General features: G+C 48.8%; 1 protein-coding gene across 28 annotated transcripts in view; it reads right to left on the bottom strand.

Moving 5' to 3' along the window:
* dock3 (dedicator of cytokinesis 3) overlaps positions 1–20,000 on the bottom strand; it is a 398,499-nt gene that overhangs the window by 110,218 nt on the left and 268,281 nt on the right. For all 28 annotated transcript variants that reach the window (XM_090242011.1, XM_090242016.1, XM_036984230.2 and 25 more), the window contains exons 8-9: positions 15,833–15,874; positions 8,579–8,736 (exon numbers count right to left, since the gene is read on the bottom strand). In XM_090242011.1, the coding sequence (XP_090098137.1) occupies positions 8,579–8,736; positions 15,833–15,874 (200 nt within the window). The remainder of the gene's footprint in view (positions 1–8,578; positions 8,737–15,832; positions 15,875–20,000) is intronic.

The raw sequence follows: 20,000 nt of genomic DNA, 5'->3' as shown, positions 1-20,000 counted from the left end.
TTTTCTTGTTAATATTGTGTCGGCTGGGCCGCATGCTGCGTCTCCTCGTGACTCACAGAAAGCAAAGACAGCCCATCTAAAGTAAGACCACACCCATGACGACACCCATGACCACACCCATGACCACACCCATGACGACACCCACGACGACACCCATGACCACACCCATGACGACACCCATGACCACACCCATGACGACACCCATGACCACACCCATGACGACACCCACGACCACACCCATGACCACACCCATGACCACACCCATGACCACACCCATGAGGTACTATCTTTACACACCAGATACCGTCTGTTGGGTCCAGTAAGGACAAACCATCAGCACAATATAAATGTCACCAAATGAGTAGTTATTAATCTACACACCAACAGCAAGCTATTAGTTTATCTATTAATCTGCACACCAACAGCTAGACTATCTGTTATATCCTATTTATTTATTCTCCAGGAGAAACTTGAATCATCCAAGCTACCATGCTACGTTTGCGTGCTCCACGGGGTACCATTAATCACAGTAGGATAAATTGCATGTTGTCTCTTGAGAGAAAATTCATTTAAGGGCCAGCTGTGCTGCCCAGTTCTGAGCCAATTGCAATTTTTAGAGGTCTATCTTTGTGGCACCTGACCACACCACTGAACAGTAGTCCAGGTGTGACAACGCTAGGGCCTGTAGGACCTGCCTTGTTGATAGTGCTGTTAAGAAGGTAGAAACTAGGGCCTGTAGGACCTGCCTTGTTGATAGTGTTGTTAAGAAGGTAGAAACTAGGGCCTGTAGGACCTGCCTTGTTGATAGTGCTGTTAAGAAGGTAGAAACTAGGGCCTGTAGGACCTGCCTTGTTGATAGTGTTGTAAGAAGGTAGAAACTAGGGCCTGTAGGACCTGTCTTGTTGATAGTGTTGTTAAGAAGGTAGAAACTAGGGCCTGTAGGACCTGCCTTGTTGATATTGTTGTTAAGAAGGTAGAAACTAGGGCCTGTAGGACCTGCCTTGTTGATAGTGTTGTTAAGAAGGTAGAAACTAGGGCATGTAGGACCTGCCTTGTTGATAGTGTTGTTAAGAAGGTAGAAACTAGGGCCTGTAGGACCTGCCTTGTTGATAGTGTTGTTAAGAAGGTAGAAACTAGGGCCTGTAGGACCTGCCTTGTTGATAGTGTTGTTAAGAAGGTAGAAACTAGGGCCTGTAGGACCTGCCTTGTTGATAGTGTTGTAAGAAGGTAGAAACTAGGGCCTGTAGGACCTGTCTTGTTGATAGTGTTGTTAAGAAGGTAAAAACTAGGGCCTGTAGTACCTGCCTTGTTGATAGTGTTGTTAAGAAGGTAGAAACTAGGGCCTGTAGGACCTGCCTTGTTGATAGTGTTGTTAAGAAGGTAGAAACTAGGGCCTGTAGTACCTGCCTTGTTGATAGTGTTGTTAAGAAGGTAGAAACTAGGGCCTGTAGGACCTGCCTTGTTGATAGTGTTGTTAAGAAGGTAGAAACTAGGGCCTGTAGGACCTGCCTTGTTGATAGTGTTGTTAAGAAGGTAGAAACTAGGGCCTGTAGTACCTGCCTTGTTGATAGTGTTGTAAGAAGGTAGAAACTAGGGCCTGTAGGACCTGTCTTGTTGATAGTGTTGTTAAGAAGGTAGAAACTAGGGCCTGTAGGACCTGCCTTGTTGATAGTGTTGTAAGAAGGTAGAAACTAGGGCCTGTAGGACCTGTCTTGTTGATAGTGTTGTTAAGAAGGTAGAAACTAGGGCCTGTAGGACCTGCCTTGTTGATAGTGTTGTTAAGAAGGTAGAAACTAGGGCCTGTAGGACCTGCCTTGTTGATAGTGTTGTTAAGAAGGTAGAAACTAGGGCATGTAGGACCTGCCTTGTTGATAGTGTTGTTAAGAAGGTAGAAACTAGGGCCTGTAGGACCTGCCTTGTTGATAGTGTTGTTAAGAAGGTAGAAACTAGGGCCTGTAGGACCTGCCTTGTTGATAGTGTTGTTAAGAAGGTAGAAACTAGGGCCTGTAGGACCTGCCTTGTTGATAGTGTTGTAAGAAGGTAGAAACTAGGGCCTGTAGGACCTGTCTTGTTGATAGTGTTGTTAAGAAGGTAAAAACTAGGGCCTGTAGGACCTGCCTTGTTGATAGTGTTGTTAAGAAGGTAGAAACTAGGGCCTGTAGGACCTGCCTTGTTGATAGTGTTGTTAAGAAGGTAGAAACTAGGGCCTGTAGTACCTGCCTTGTTGATAGTGTTGTTAAGAAGGTAGAAACTAGGGCCTGTAGGACCTGCCTTGTTGATAGTGTTGTTAAGAAGGTAGAAACTAGGGCCTGTAGGACCTGCCTTGTTGATAGTGTTGTTAAGAAGGTAGAAACTAGGGCCTGTAGTACCTGCCTTGTTGATAGTGTTGTTAAGAAGGTAGAGACTAGGGCCTGTAGGACCTGCCTTGTTGATAGTGTTGTTAAGAAGGTAGAAACTAGGGCCTGTAGGACCTGCCTTGTTGATAGTGTTGTTAAGAAGGTAGAAACTAGGGCCTGTAGGACCTGCCTTGTTGATAGTGTTGTTAAGAAGGTAGAAATTAGGGCCTGTAGGACCTGCCTTGTTGACAGTGTTGTTTAGAAGGTAGAAACTAGGGCCTGTAGGACCTGCCTTGTTGATAGTGTTGTTAAGAAGGAAGAAACTAGGGCCTGTAGGACCTGCCTTGTTGTTTAGTAGGCCGATCAGCACTCTATTATGGACAGACCTCTCCCCATCTTAGCTACTGTTGCATCAACATGTTTTTGCATCAACATGTTTACAATGCAGGGTTACTCCAAAGCAGTTTAGTTCATCTCAACTTGCTCAATTTTCACATTATTTATTACAATATTTTGTTGAGGTTTAGGGTTTAGTGAATGATTTGTCCCAAATACAATGCTTTTAGTTTTTGAAATATTTAGGGCTAACTTATTCCTTGCCACACATTTCCGTCACTGTAGTAGCTGACGTGTTGAGTCATCCGCATACATAGACATTACTCAAAGCCAGTAACATGTAACAGTAGACAGCTAACCCTGGGGAATTCCTGATTCTACCTGGATAATGTTGGAGAGGCTTCCATTAAAGAACACCCGCTGTGTTCTGTTGGACAGGTAAAGCTGTAAGGATGTAAAGCCAGAACACGTTTTTCCAGCAGCAGACTATGATCAATAATGTCAAAAGCCGAACTGAAGTCTAACAAAAAGGCTACCACAATATTTTCATCATCAATTTATCAATCATCAGTCATTTGTGTAAGCGTCGTGCTTGTTGAATGTCCTTTCCTATACGCGTTCTTAAAGCCTATTGCCAATTTGTTTAAAAGTAAAAAATTGTTCAAAAGAACAGCTGTTTTTTCTCTTTGCTCTAGGTCAGTGGAGGCTAATGAAGGGAGGACAGCTGACAATAATGTTTGGAACGAATGGAATGGCATCAAACACGTGTCTGTTTTTGAAACCATTCCACTCATCCGTTCCCCCCAATTAAGGTGGCACCAACCTCCTGTGCTATAAGTGCAAGAAGTAACAGCCCATAGGGCGGCACACAATTGGCCCAACATCGCCTGGGTTTGGCCAGTGTAGGCCATCATTGTTAATAAGAATTTGTTCTTAACTGACTTGCCTAGTTAAATAAAATAAAAACCAAAAAAAAAAATATATATATATATATATATATATATATATATATATATATATATATATATATATATATATATGTGTTTTTTATATATATTTTTTTATAAGATAGCTAGTTTGAAGTTGAACTGACGCTCTTGGGTAAGCTAGCTATAGTATCCAAGTGTAGTTTCAAGTCCTCTAAGGTAGTGTCATAACGTTGGCCTGGGGGTAGGTTTATGACAGTCATAAATACCTCGTCCCCCCTTTTTCCTCTCTCTACCCTATGGATGTTACATTTGCAAAACCCTTGGTTAACATAGAGATTCTGGGAACATCAGTAGGTGGGGGGAAATGAACTATATTCTGTTAATCTGACCAATTGAACATATGCGGTGGTACTTAATGAATATGATGTCAGTTCGGTTGTCATCTGATACATTCTCATCAATGATAGGATGACATAAACTCTACAGTGGAAAGTCTACACATCAGAGTTATCGGATTCACATGGAATTGTTGTTCAATTTAAATGTTTGAATATGAAATTATTCGTGATGGGATGAAATGTGATTTTAGCTTCTAAAATGTGAGAATTGGGTTTTCATGAGGGAATTAGGCCCGACTCAGTGGCCCGCCCACGTGAAGAGACATAGGTTGTAAACTATGAAACACACTCCTTTTCGCCCTCCACTATATAAGCCCTTGACAAAAATGTAACCTCCTGTTCCAAGTACGTGAGGTCTGCAGCCTCTGCGTTAAAAGGACTAACATGTCAACTACAGAACTAAGCCAACCTTAGCGTGAGCTTTGGTTGCGAATGGTATGAACTTTGAACTCTTATTCACTACAGAAGTGAATCCCCCTAGTCGTTGAGTTAGCAACAGCGGCTGCAAACGCAGGCTAGGAAAGAACAGACAATGTATCCTGTCTATCACACAACAACGTAACTACAACGCATGCAATTGACCACCAGAGACATTCTTCAAAGGACAAAGGACTCGGATTGGCAACACGGCCTTCCATCTACCACCAACCTTTCGAAGCGCAGCTCAGAGTAAATATTTATTGCATTTTCCTTTTCCAAATGGCCGGTAATTTAGAATGCATAAGATACTGTATTTACGATAGCACAGCTTCTCCCTTTGTTCCTCAGTCTTTCCGCTCTTTCACTCAAACCCAGCCCCCTTTCTTTTGTGTAACCAGCTGTCATATCCGTTCCGTCCGCTAGGGACGTTTTCCTTTATAACGTAATTTGTAATCAAGTTGATTAATTCTGTGTATATGTAATTCTGTGTGATTAGTTGGGTATTTAGTAAATACATTTTTAAACCCAATTTTGTATTGCTGATTCAACTTGTTAGCCAGGGTTCGTGAAGATAACCAAGAATTTACAACTTTCAGATGAGACTGAATTAAGGTGACGATTAATATTGACTGCTAATGATGTAAAATATTACTAGGTCTTTAAGAGTTTATTCGGAAGATAACAGCTCTATAAATATTATTTTGTGGTGCCCCGACTCTCTAGTTAATTACATTTACATGATTAGCTCAATCAGGTAATATTAATTACGGAGAAAAGGATTTTATAGAATAGCATGTCATATCACTTAATCCGGCATAGCCAAAGACACGACAGTAGCTAGATATTTATATTCTAACACACACAGACCCAAGGAGAATCTATCATCCCTAGGGAGTGAGAGCTGTGGGGAACGCGATACCGAGTCTGAGTCCCTGCAGCTGCACTCTGAGAGCAGACTGTAGGGCGGGCAGTCTTTGATGAATGGTGCTGTGGTTTGAGGTGTGTGTCCAAAATTGCCCCCTATTCCCTAGTCCACTTATTTGGATCAGAGCGCCTGTGTGTGGGGGGAGGGGGGGATTTATAGGGAATAACGGGCCATTTCAGATGCACACCCCAAACCACACAGCATTGCACAATCATCAAAGATGGCTGCCTGCTAATGTCTTCCTCAGGGGAGTGATATGAGGATACCCACCACTCAGCAAAAATGAGACTTTAGTTAAGAGACCATTGAAACAATACAGGATCAAACAATACAGAAGTATTAGATACATACAGTATTTAAACATGTTCAGTGTGGAAAATGGGTAACATCCAGGCTGGATGACATAATCAAGATGTTATTTCCATTACATTGTTTGTTTGCACAGAAAACGCAGAGAGGTTTCTGAATGTAGCTTTACCCAATCACATGTCAAGTTGCAGTGAGTTGTGCACAGTGACCTGGAGAGCAGTGATATTTATGGAGTCTGGGTTCAACGGAGACATTGTTTTAAATAAAAATTGAAGGTCATCTGAGATGTTTTGTTGGACGCTAATAAAACCTGAGTTTACAATGAAATCATACCTGTGAGTACAACAAGGGAGCTGGAAGAATAGGCAGAGGGAAGGAACTAGGGAATATTTCAATCATAGAGGAATGTTGTATTCCTGAAGTGTGTGTGTGTGTGTGTGTGTGTGTGTGTACAGTTACAGAGGAACTCCATGATCTAGCGTTACTATAACAACCACTACAGTTACATAGGAACTCCATGATCTAGCGTTACTATAACAACCACTACAGTTACAGAGGAACTCCATGATCTAGCGTTACTATAACAACCACTAGTTACAGAGGAACTCCATGATCTAGCGTTACTATAACAACCACAAACAGGGAATATGTGAGGGGGGGGGCATTGGTTGGATAAAAATAAGAATAGTCTTGTTTTCGGCTGCCCTCTCAGCCGACGCAGGGCTAGCACATGGACAGGTTGTGAGTGGGAGGGACTGCAGTTATAGTTCTGTCATAAACTGAGAGGAGAGGAGAGGAGAGGAGAGGAGAGGAGAGGAGAGGAGAGGAGAGGAGAGGAGAGGAGAGGAGAGGAGAGGAGAGGAGAGGAGAGGAGATTTGACAAAGAAAGCTACACTTCAGCCCACATTTATTTAAATATGCTTCCTTGGTAACTAAGTCTCCTTGGAAACTATAAAACTACTAGAGCTCCTTCGGTCTCAAGGCAAACCTCTTCAGTCTTTATTGATTCTACTGTGTTCTCGTGAAACAAGTCCTCCTCTACATATTCTCCTCTTCATATTCCTCCAGAGCACCTCTAGAGACCAGAATCACAGGAACAGTAAATATTCCTCTCTCTATAAGCTTTGTTGTTCCTTTTTTTCTTTCTCTCCTCTCCTGGGTTCTGAAGGATGACTAATACATGTCAGTATCGCAGAGGGTTGATGTAGTATGTTCTCAGTGACAAACTACTGTGTATCTGCATCACTTCCTCCTTCAGAACAGAGGCTGCCACACACACACACACACACACGCACGCACAAGGAAGCGCACACACACACACACACACACACACACACACACACACACACACACACACACACACACACACACACACACACACACACACACACAAACACATACACCTGCCACTTGTAACCTGAGCTGACTGTCATTGTGAGAGAAGATAATGCCATGACAACAGGTTATCTTGACAACAGGTTATCAAGGTCAAGCCAACTGGACAAGTTTCCTTAAGCTGATCTCTGTGTGGAGGAGGAAGGGGGAGGCGGAGAGGAAAGAGGAGGTACACAGTATGTGCGTGTGTTGCCCGCTGTTCATCTAGCTATCTCCCTCCTCCTCTGTCTACCCCCCCTGCCTCCCCCATCTCCCCCTGCCTCCCCCATCTCTCCCCTGCCTCCCCCATCTCCCCCTGCCTCCCCCATCTCTCCCCTGCCTCCCCCATCTCTCCCCTGCCTCCCCCATCTCCCTCTGCCTCCCCCATCTCCCCCTGCCTCCCCCATCTCTCCCCATCTCTCCCCTGCCTCCCCCTGCCTCCCCCCTGCCTCCCCCATATCTCCCCTGCCTCCCCCATCTCTACCCTGCCTCCCCCCTGCCTCCCCCATCTCCCCCTGCCTCCCCATCTCTCCCCTGCCTCCCCCATCTCTCCCATGCCTCCCCCTGCCTCCCCCATCTCTCCCCTGCCTCCCCCCTGCCTCCCCCATCTCCCCCTGCCTCCCCCATCTCCCCCTGCCTCCCCCTGCCTCCCCTGCCTCCCCCCTGCCTCCCCCATCTCCCCACTGCCTCCCCCCTGCCTCCCCCATCTCCCCCTGCCTCCCCCATCTCTCCCATGCCTCCCCCATCTCCCCCTGCCTCCCCCATCTCCCCCTGCCTCCCCCCATCTCTCCCCTGCCTCCCCCATCTCCCCCATCTCCCCCTGCCTCCCCCCATCTCTCCCCTGCCTCCCCCATCTCCCCCTGCCTCCCCCATCTCTCCCCCTGCCTCCCCCCATCTCTCCCCTGCCTCCCCCCATCTCTCCCCAATCTCTTCCCTGCCTCCCCCCATCTCTCCCCCATCTCTCCTCTTCCCTGCCTCCCCCCATCTCTCCCCTGCCTCCCCCATCTCTCCCCTGCCTCCCCCATCTCCCCCATCCCTCCCCCATCTCCCCCTGCCTCCCCCATCTCCCCCTGCAACATCAGGGACTAATTGCCAGGAAAATGTATACTGAAAGAGGTTTTAAGCGAATGCAAAGTACTTAAATGTTTTTCATGTAAACGGCTAAATGGATCAGAGGAAATCAATCCAATTTCATAAACATTTTGACGTCAACGATGTTGATATGGACGACTTTTAACAGTTGTTTTTCCAAAAACAGGGGTGTTCCATAACCTCTTCTCTATTTCCACTCCATCACCGGATTCTGTTTGCACAGGAGGCAGAGCCTGAGACGCCCAGCCCTGAGAGGGTTGAGACGCCCACCCTTTCAGGGCTGGGCGTCTCAGGCTCCCCCCTCAGGTTGTACAGGTGAACAGGCCCCCGTTGAACCACTAGCATTAAACCCGGAAACTCTAGAATCCCTTTTAACTTGATAGCTTTCACTCCCTCCGGTTGTTCAGGTAGTTCGACCCCGAAAACACTTTGTAGCACAACACTACAGCATCCCTTTACCTGATCTGTTTCCCCTCCCTGAGGTCGTAGAGAGAGAAGAAGACGTCTGTGTCTTCTCCCATGGTGTTGTAGGTGAAGCTCTTCAGGCTGACGAACAGGTGGTGAGGGACGGGGATACGACAGGGCTCTACACCGTGGCTCCGACGCACACTGTCAGCCTGCGTAGACGAGACGGCACACAGAGACGTGTACACAGAGACGTGTACACAGAGACGTGTACACAGGGCTAGAATACACTGTCAAAAACAATCTAGATGTTTCAACTAAATAAATAACTGCTTCCACAGCTTTTTTCTTGTTTACTTATTCATTAACTTGTCGGTAGAAGTGTGACCTGAATTTAACATTTTTAGTTGGCCCAAACTTAGCTCCAACATGAGAAAACATAGGCAAAAATTCAGTCAACTTAAAATGATGTGTTTACTCAATTTGTCTCAAATACAAATTATTATTTTGGCATTTTTTTTACCAACAAAAAAAGGCTGTGGAATTAGTTACACACACAGTACATTTAACATGGTCTTTCAACTTACATGTACATATTTGACATACATGTTGTGCATGTTCATTTATACAGTAAATAGTATTCATCATGTCCTCACCTGGGATTTAAACTCACAACCTCTTGGTTCACAGCATTCCAATCTTCCTGCTACACCTGCGTCTCCATCATGTCTGTGTCAATCACTGATTTCACCTGTATTGCTACACTTTGCACTTCAATGTAAATCTCAGCTGTGCTAAATGTACACTCAAGAAAAACTATTTTATTTCTCAGTGATTTCAGGAGTACCATTAAAACAGAGTAAAATGCCCCACCAACATTAGACAACGATACAGAAAAACCTCAAAATGCTTAAATAAGCAAATCAAATCAATGATGAAAGAATAATTGATATCAAACAATAATCGACACAGATATGGTGGCGTAGCAGGAAGATTAGAATTTCATTAAATCAATCGGTTGTGAGTTCAAATCCCAGGTGAGGACATGTTGAATACTAATTACTGTTTAAAAGAACATGTTAAAAGTGCTGTTTAACTAGTTGTGTGTGTGTTTCCTCATACTGGGTGATATCAACCTCCTGATATCTGACTTGGAGTTATTTATTCTCTTATTTAGTCTCTTTTGACCTCACCGTTTCCCAGTACCATCCAACTCACAGGGCGGGCAATAGATTTGACCTCATTCTACTGATCTCACTGCAACCCCCGCCAGGTCACTAATCACTACTTTGTCTCATTTTCTGTCTCCCTCTCTTCCGACCCTAGCCACTCAGCCCCTACCCAGATAGTCAAACGCTGTCACAATCTTCTTTCTCTCTCTCTCTCTCTGTCTCTCTCTGTCTCTCTCTCTCTCTCTCTCTCTCTCTCTCTCTCTCTCTCTCTCTCTCTCTCTCTCTCTCCCACTACACTCTCCTCTTCTATCCTATCATCTCTCCCTTCTACTTCTCCTTCCTGTATCTTGATCCTGCCTCCATGATCCTCCTCTCCTCCCTTTCCACATCCCATGAATGTCCCCTTTCCACCAGGCTGGCTCGGCCCTCCCCTCCTGCTCCATGACTGTCCCCTTTCCACCAGGCTGGCTCGGCCCTCCCCTCCTGCTCCATGACTGTCCCCTTTCCACCAGGCCGGCTCGGCCCTCCCCTCCTGCTCCATGACTGTCCCCTTTCCACCAGGCCGGCTCGGCCCTCCCCTCCTGCTCCATGACTGTCCCCTTTCCACCAGGCCGGCTCGGCTCTCCCCTCCTGCTCCATGACTGTCCCCTTTCCACCAGGCCGGCTCGGCCCTCCCCTCCTGCTCCATGACTGTCCCCTTTCCACCAGGCTGGCTCGGCTCTCCCCTCCTGCTCCATGACTGTCCCCTTCCCACCAGGCCGGCTCGGCCCTCCCCTCTTGCTCCATGACTGAGTGACTCATTGCAAGCTTTCAGAACAGGGCTGCGGGCAGCTGAACAAAAATGAAGGAAAACTAAACTTCCAGAGGACCTATCATCCTTTCACTCCCTCCTCTCTACCTTATATTCCTCTGTATCTGCTGCTAAAGCCACTCTAAATGCTTCTGCCTCTAACCCCAGGAAACTATTTTCCACCTTCTCCCTCCTCCTCCTCCCTCTCTGCGGACAACTTTGTAAACCACTTCGAAAAGTAGGTTGACGACATCTGTCAACTAGTCACATTCACACAGAACCACCCTTGACTCCTTTCTCATTCACACAGAACCACCCTTGACCCCTTAGACATTCACACAGAACCACCCTTGTCCCCTTTCTCATTCACACAGAACCACCCTTGACCCCTTTCTCTTTCACACAGAACCACCCTTGACACCTTTCTCATTCACACAGAACCACCCTTGACCCCTTTCTCTTTCACACAGAACCACCCTTGACCCCTTTCCCATTCACACAGAACCACCCTTGATCCCTTAGACATTCACACAGAACCAACCTTGACCCCTTTCACATTCACACAGAACCACCCTTGACCCCTTTCACATTCACACAGAACCACCCTTGACCAATTTCTCATTCACACAGAACCACCCTTGACCCCTTTCTCTTTCACACAGAACCACCCTTGACCCCTTTCTCCCCTCTCTCTCCAGATGAAATCCAGCAACTGCCGCCAGAACACCTGCACGCTCAACCCCATCCCCTCCTCCCTTCTCCAAACCCATCTCTAGAGTGCTTTTCTCATTCCTCACCTCCCTCATCAACTCATCCCTGACAGCTGGCTGTGTCCACTCTGACTTCAAAATATTATGAGTTGCTCCTCTCCTCAAGAAACCAACACTCAACTCCTCTGAAGTCAAAAACTACAGACCAGTATCCATTTAGTTTCTCTCCAAAACACTTGAGTGTTCTGTCTCTGACGCTCTCACCATCTCTCTCAGAATAATCTTCTTGACCCTAACTAGTCTGGCTTCAAGTCGACTCCCTCAACTGAGACTGCTCTCCTCTGTGTCACAGCTCTCCGCTCTGCCAAAGCTGAATCTCTCCTCTGTTCTCATCCCCATAGATCTATCCACTGGCTTCGACACTGAACCCTCAGATCCTCCTCTCCACTCTCTCATGGCTGGGCGTCTCAGGCTCTGCCTCCTCTCCACCCTCTCAGGGCTGGGAGTCTCAGGCTCTGCCTCCTCTCCACCCTCTCAGGGCTGGGCGTCTCAGGCTCTGCCTCCTCTCCACCCTCTCAGGGCTGGGTGTCTCAGGCTCTGCCTCCTCTCCACCCTCTCAGGTTTGGGAGTCTCAGGCTCTGCCTCCTCTCCACCCTCTCAGGGCTGGGCGTCTCAGGCTCAGCCTCCTCTCCACCCTCTCGGGGCTGGGCGTCTCAAGCTCTGCCTCCTCTCCACCCTCTCAGGGCTGGGTGTCTCAGGCTCTGCCTCCTCTCCACCCTCTCAGGGCTGGGATTCTCAGGCTCTGCCTCCTCTCCACCCTCTCAGGGCTGGCCGTCTCAGGCTCAGCCTCCTCTCCACCCTCTCAGGGCTGGGCGTCTCAGGCTCTGCCTCCTCTCCACCCTCTCAGGGCTGGGCGTCTCAGGTTCTGCCTCCTCTCCACCAACTCAGGGCTGGGCGTCTCAGGCTCAGCCTCCTCTCCACCCTCTCAGGGCTGGGTGTCTCAGGCTCTGCCTCCTCTCCACCCTCTCAGGGCTGGGCGTCTCAGGTTCTGCCTCCTCTCCACCAACTCAGGGCTGGGCATCTCAGGCTCTGCCTCCTCTCCACCCTCTCAGGGCTGGGCGTCTCAGGCTCTGCCTCCTCTCCACCCTCTCAGGGCTGGGCGTCTCAGGCTCTGCGCACTCTTGGATTGGATCCTACCTGGCAGGTCGTTCCTAACAGGTGGTGTAGAGAGGATCTATGTCTGCACCACATACTCTCACTATTCTTGTCCCCCAGGGCTCAGTTCTAGGCCCTCTCCTCTTGTCTCTGAACACCAAGTCACCAAGTCACTCTGTCATATCCTCACATGGTCACTCCTATCATTGCTATGCGGATGAAACTCAAATACCCCCCCCTGGCATCCAGGTGGCAACACACATCTCTGCGTGCCTGGCAGATATCTCAGCTTGGATGTAGGTTCACCACCTCAAGCTCAACCTCGACAAGACAGAGCTGTTCTTCGTCCCGGGTAAGGCCTGCCCTCTATAAGACCTCTCCATCACAGTTGACAGCTACACAGTGCCCCCCCCCCCCCCCCCTCCCAGGGTGAAAGAACCTTGGCGTGACCCTGACCCTGGACAACACGCTGTAGTTGATAAAGACAGAAAGAGAGAAGAGAGTGAGAGAGAGGAAAGAGAGATGAGAGAGATAAAGACAGAAAGAGAGGAGAGAGTGACACCTTTCTCATTCACACAGAACCACCCTTGACCCCTTTCTCTTTCACACAGAACCACCCTTGACCCCTTTCCCATTCACACAGAACCACCCTTGATCCCTTAGACATTCACACAGAACCAACCTTGACCCCTTTCACATTCACACAGAACCACCCTTGACCCCTTTCACATTCACACAGAACCACCCTTGACCAATTTCTCATTCACACAGAACCACCCTTGACCCCTTTCTCTTTCACACAGAACCACCCTTGACCCCTTTCTCCCCTCTCTCTCCAGATGAAATCCAGCAACTGCCGCCAGAACACCTGCACGCTCAACCCCATCCCCTCCTCCCTTCTCCAAACCCATCTCTAGAGTGCTTTTCTCATTCCTCACCTCCCTCATCAACTCATCCCTGACAGCTGGCTGTGTCCACTCTGACTTCAAAATATTATGAGTTGCTCCTCTCCTCAAGAAACCAACACTCAACTCCTCTGAAGTCAAAAACTACAGACCAGTATCCATTTAGTTTCTCTCCAAAACACTTGAGTGTTCTGTCTCTGACGCTCTCACCATCTCTCTCAGAACAATCTTCTTGACCCTAACTAGTCTGGCTTCAAGTCGACTCCCTCAACTGAGACTGCTCTCCTCTGTGTCACAGCTCTCCGCTCTGCCAAAGCTGAATCTCTCCTCTGTTCTCATCCCCATAGATCTATCCACTGGCTTCGACACTGAACCCTCAGATCCTCCTCTCCACTCTCTCATGGCTGGGCGTCTCAGGCTCTGCCTCCTCTCCACCCTCTCAGGGCTGGGAGTCTCAGGCTCTGCCTCCTCTCCACCCTCTCAGGGCTGGGCGTCTCAGGCTCTGCCTCCTCTCCACCCTCTCAGGGCTGGGTATCTCAGGCTCTGCCTCCTCTCCACCCTCTCAGGTTTGGGAGTCTCAGGCTCTGCCTCCTCTCCACCCTCTCAGGGCTGGGCGTCTCAGGCTCAGCCTCCTCTCCACCCTCTCGGGGCTGGGCGTCTCAGGCTCTGCCTCCTCTCCACCCTCTCAGGGCTGGGTGTCTCAGGCTCTGCCTCCTCTCCACCCTCTCAGGGCTGGGATTCTCAGGCTCTGCCTCCTCTCCACCCTCTCAGGGCTGGCCGTCTCAGGCTCAGCCTCCTCTCCACCCTTTCAGGGCTGGGCGTCTCAGGCTCTGCCTCCTCTCCACCCTCTCAGGGCTGGGCGTCTCAGGTTCTGCCTCCTCTCCACCAACTCAGGGCTGGGCGTCTCAGGCTCAGCCTCCTCTCCACCCTCTCAGGGCTGGGTGTCTCAGGCTCTGCCTCCTCTCCACCCTCTCAGGGCTGGGCGTCTCAGGTTCTGCCTCCTCTCCACCAACTCAGGGCTGGGCATCTCAGGCTCTGCCTCCTCTCCACCCTCTCAGGGCTGGGCGTCTCAGGCTCTGCCTCCTCTCCACCCTCTCAGGGCTGGGCGTCTCAGGCTCTGCGCACTCTTGGATTGGATCCTACCTGGCAGGTGCCCCCCCCTACACAGTGCCCCCCCCCCCCCCCCCCCCCCTCCCAGAGTGAAAGAACCTTGGCGTGACCCTGACCCTGGACAACACGCTGTAGTTCTCTGAAAACATCAAAACAGTGACTCGCTCCTGCAGGTTCATGCTCTAACACACATTTCCCTCCCTCCCTGAAGATGAATGTACTGACTCTGACTGTGATCTGTGGTTGTCTCACCTAGCCATCTGAAGATGAATGTACTGACTCTGACTGTGATCTGTGGTTGTCTCACCTAGCCATCTGAAGATGAATGTACTGACTCTGACTGTGATCTGTGGTTGTCTCACCTAGCCATCTGAAGATGAATGTACTGACTCTGACTGTGATCTGTGATCCCACCTAGCTATCTGAAGATGAATGTACTGACTCTGACTGTGATTGTCTCACCTAGCTATCTGAAGATGAATGTACTGACTCTGACTGTGATCTGTGATTGTCTCACATAGCTATCTGAAGATGAATGTACTGACTCTGACTGTGATTGTCTCACCTAGCCATCTGAAGGTGAATGTACTGACTCTGACTGTGATTGTCTCACCTAGCTATCTGAAGATGAATGTACTGACTCTGACTGTGATCTGTGGTTGTCTCACCTAGCTATCTGAAGATGAATGTACTGACTCTGACTGTGATCTGTGGTTGTCTCACCTAGCTATCTGAAGATGAATGTACTGACTCTGACTGTGATCTGTGGTTGTCTCACCTAGCCATCTGAAGATGAATGTACTGACTCTGACTGTGATCTGTGGTTGTCTCACCTAGCCATCTGAAGGTGAATGTACTGACTCAGACTATGATCTGTGGTTGTCTCACCTAGCCATCTGAAGATGAATGTACTGACTCAGACTGTGATCTGTGGTTGTCTCACCTAGCCATCTGAAGGTGAATGTACTGACTCAGACTGTGATCTGTGGTTGTCTCACCTAGCCATCTGAAGATGAATGTACTGACTCAGACTGTGATCTGTGGTTGTCTCACCTAGCCATCTGAAGATGAATGTACTGACTCAGACTGTGATCTGTGGTTGTCTCACCTAGCCATCTGAAGATGAATGTACTGACTCAGACTGTGATCTGTGGTTGTCTCACCTAGCCATCTGAAGATGAATGTACTGACTGTAAGTCACTCTGTTGATAAGAGCTTCTGTTAAATGACTGAACATGTAAATGTAGTTTCACAGCCATGTTTAGATAAAATAGGAAAAATATTTTCTAATATTTTCTAGTTGAATGAACATATGAGACAAATTGAGCAAACACATCATTTTAACTTGACAAACATTTTTGCATTAATTTTCTCATGTTGTGCCAACTAAAAATGTTACGCCCAGATAACACTTTGACCAAAAAGTTGAGTAAACGAAAAAAGAAAGTCTGTGAACTATACTGTACCTGGGTTGTGCTTTGCTGGACACTGTGTCTGCTGGACAGATGCTGCAAAGTCAAGAAAGAAAAGAAGAGAGAGAGAGATAAAGACAGAAAGAGAGGAGAGAGTGAGAGAGAGGAAAGAGAGATGAGAGAGATAAAGACAGAAAGAGAGGAGAGAGTGAGAGTGAGGAAAGAGAGATGAGAGAGATAAAGACAGAAAGAGAGGAGAGAGTGAGAGAGAGGAAAGAGAGATGAGAGAGATAAAGACAGAAAGAGAGGAGAGAGTGAGAGAGAGGAAAGAGAGATGAGAGAGATAAAGACAGAAAGAGAGGAGAGAGTGAGAGAGAGGAAAGAGAGATGAGAGAGATAAAGACAGAAAGAGAGGAGAGAGTGAGAGAGAGGAAAGAGAGATGAGAGAGATAAAGACAGAAAGAGAGGAGAGAGTGAGAGAGAGGAAAGTGAGATGACAGATACAGAGAGATAGAGAGAGAAAGAGAGGAGAGAGTGAGAGAGAGGAAAGAGAGATGAGAGACAGAGAGATATATAGATAGATATAGAGAGAAAGAGAGAGAGAGAGAGAGAGAGAGAGAAATAGACAGAGAAAGAGACAGATAGAGAGGAGAGAGAGAGAGAGAGAGAGAGAGAGAGAGAGAGAGAGAGAGATAGAGAGAGAGAAATAGACAGAGAAAGAGACAGATAGAGAGGAGAGAGAGAGAGAGAGAGAGAGAGAGAGAGAGAGAGAGAGATAGAGAGAGAGAGAGAGAGATCCTCAGTTAGTCATCCTCTTTTGATTGTGAATCAGATATCAAAACCTTGGCAATATGTACATGTTTCATTTGCTTAGAGTGCAGCAGCACTAAGCTGTGGTTGGTTGTCAGGGCATTGTGAGTATGAGGCGGTACGATAGTCTAACGATAGGAAGAGGGAGGGAATAGGAAGGATCGGACCACTATGCAGCGTGGTACGTGTCCATGTTAATTTATTAGAACTGAACACACAAAATAAAATAACAAAGTGAATGAAAGAAACCAAACAGTCCTGTCAGGTGAAACAACACACTAAACAGAAAATAACTACCCACAACACATAGTGGGAAAACAGGCTGCCTACGTATGGTTCTCAATCAGAGACAACAATTGCCAGCTGCCTCTGATTGGGAACCATATCACGCCAAACACAAAGAAATAGAAAACATAGAACACAAAACAGAATGCGCACCCCAACTCACACCATGACCAAACTAAAATACAGACCTAAAAAAGGAACTAAGGTCAGGACGTGACAGATAGGCCGGGGACGCCCCAGGCAGAGCAGAGCACAGCATGCTGTGAGGATAAGACAGGGCAAGAGGGAGCGAGGCTGTCAGAATAAGACAGTGACTGTGGAACGCTGAATCACCACTCAGAACAGTGTACAGGAACAGAATAAACACAATGTTGTCCCATAGTTCATAGTAGTATAAACACAAGGCGAAGTATAACTGAGTCATAGATATATCTACTTCATAGATCCAAGCTGAGATAGAGAGAGTAAGAGAGGTCAAAGTTAACTTTGATAGTGTTTTGTCTTTTTTATCTTGCCGAGTGTAGAGAAGATACAGGGTGAAAGGCATCATAAAAACAAGCTAACTCCATCCTCTCTTCCCCCTCTCTTTCCCCTCTCCATGCCAACTCCACCTTCTCTTCCCCCACTCCAACCTCTCTTCACCCTCTCCCCCTATAAAACCCTCTCTTCCCCCTCTTTTCCTCCTCTCTTCCCCCTCTCCACCCTCTCATCCCTCTCCACCCTCTCTTCCCCCTCTCTCCACCCTCTCTTCCCCCTCTCTCCACCCTCTCCACCCTCTCTTCCACCTTTCTCCACCCTCTCTTCCCCTCTCCACCCTCTCTTCCCCCTCTCCACCCTCTCTTCCCCCTCTCCACCACCTCTCTTCCCCCTCCCCACCCTCTCTTCCCCCTCTCCACCCTCTCTCCCCCCTCTCCACCCTCTCTTCCCCCTGTTCACCCTCTCTCCACCCTCTCTTCCCTTTCTCCACCCTCTCTTCCCCCTCTCCACCCCTCTTCCCCTTCTCCACCCCCTCTCCACCCTCTCTTCCCCCTCTCCACCACCTCTTCCCCTTCTCCACCCTCTATTTCCCCTCTCTTCCCCCCTCCACCCTCTTTTCCCCTTCTCACCCTCTCTTCCCCCTCCCCACCCTCTCTTCCCCCTCTCCACCCTCTCTTCCCCCTCTCCACCCTCTCTTCCCCCTGTTCACCCTCTCTCCACCCTCTCTTCCCCTTCTCCACCCTCTCTTCCCCTTCTCCACCCCCTCTTCCCCTTCTCCACCCTCTCTTCCCCTCTCCACCCTCTCTTCCCCCTCTCCACCCTCTCTTCCCCTTCGCCACCCTCTATTTCCCCTATCTTCCCCACTCCACCCTCTCTTCCCCTGCTCACCCTCTCTTCCCCCTCTCCACTCTCTTCCTCCGCTCCACCCTCTCTTCCCCTTCTCACCCTCTCCACCCTCTCTTCCCCCTCTCTTCCCCTTCTCACCCTCTCCACCCTCTCTTCCCCCTCTCCACCCTCTCTCCCCCATCTTCCCCCTCTCTTCCACCTTTCTCCACCCTCTCTTCCACCCTCTCCACCCTCTCTTCCACCTTTCTCCACCCTCTCTTCCCCTCTCCACCCTCTCTTCCCCCTCTCCACCCTCTCTTCCCCTTCTCCACCCTCTATTTCCCCTATCTTCCCCACTCCACCCTCTCTTCCCCTTCTCAACCTCTCTTACCACTCTCCACCCTCTCTTCCCCTTCTCACCCTCTCTTCCCCTTCTCACCCTCTCTTCCCCCTCTTCCCCCTCTCTTCCACCTTTCTCCACCCTCTCTTCCACCTTTCTCCACCCTCTCTTCCCCCTCTCTTCCACCTTTCTCCACCCTCTCTTCCACCTTTCACCACCCTCTCTTCCCTTTAGCTTTTATTTGAGGTGAGATTCAAGGTGAAAGCATCATACCCAACACCTCCTGCCCCCTACCCTCTACCCTCTCCCTTATCGTCTACCCCTATGCTATCTCTACCCTCTCCTCCCTCTACCCCTCCCCTCTCCCCTTTACACTCTCCTCTCTCCCTCCCTCCCCTCTCTCTCTCCCTCCCTCCCTCCACTCTACCTCTCCCCTCTCCCCCACTCTCTCCCCCTCCCCCTACCATCTTACCCTCTCACTTACCCACCCCCCTCTACCTCTCCCCAACGCTCCAACCTACCCTCTACCAATACCCTCTCTGAGGTGAGAACTACTGTAATCTCCCCACACCTACAACCCAAGTGTCCATTATCACCTGCCATAAGTCCTCAGAGACCCTCCGTCCTCCTCTCTTCTCCTGTCACCCCCCCCCCCCCTCCCCCCCGGCATGTGTCATATCTGCCAAGACTGCCCACATCCATCTACTTCTATCCCGTCTTAGATGTGAGTGTCCATTAACACTAGGCATCCCCCAGTTACCCGGCCTCCTCCTGCCATGGTGCCAAGGTCTCGCTCCACCACTTTGACGTACCTCTGACATCAGATGTAGGATCTTCATTTGATCCAGATTGCTACAGCAGGAAAATAATCCTGCAGCAACAGTACATGTGAAGTATTACGTGGATTCTAATTAAGGAACATTTTTGTAGGGGTTGATACATTTTTCATAAGCAGGAATCAAATCTGACATTTCCAAGTGTAAATTACAAACTTCAGAAGCCTTTTTAACCCTCAAATACACTACCGTTTTGACATGTCCTGCATTGAAGAACGATCAAATTAAGATCCTACATCAGTAGATGTCTTTCTCCTTGTACCATTCAGTCCTCTGGCCAAGCCAGCCACTTTGCCAGGGCTGTAACACACTGCCATTACCTCAGCACCACCCCAGACATCCTCACCCTCAAGGCCAGGTCAGACACCCTCACCCTCAAGGCCAGGGTAGACACCCTCATCAGACACCCTCATCAGACACCCTCATCAGACACCCTCATCAGACTCAGCACCACCCCAGAGCTAGGAGCAAGGTCAGGGCAGACACCCTCATCAGACACCCTCATCAGACTCAGCACCACCCCAGAGCTAGGAGCAAGGTCAGGGCAGACACCCTCATCAGACTCAGCAACACCCCCAGAGCTGGGAGCAAGGCCAGGGCAGACACCCTCATCAGACACCCTCGTCAGGCACCCTCATCAGACAACCTC

This window comes from Oncorhynchus mykiss, chromosome 7, assembly GCF_057628025.1.
Source record: "Oncorhynchus mykiss isolate SJ-2025 chromosome 7, ASM5762802v1, whole genome shotgun sequence".
Classification (NCBI taxonomy): domain Eukaryota; kingdom Metazoa; phylum Chordata; class Actinopteri; order Salmoniformes; family Salmonidae; genus Oncorhynchus; species Oncorhynchus mykiss.
Note: the sequence above shows the minus strand (reverse complement) of the source record. Positions and strands in the feature narration are given on the sequence as shown.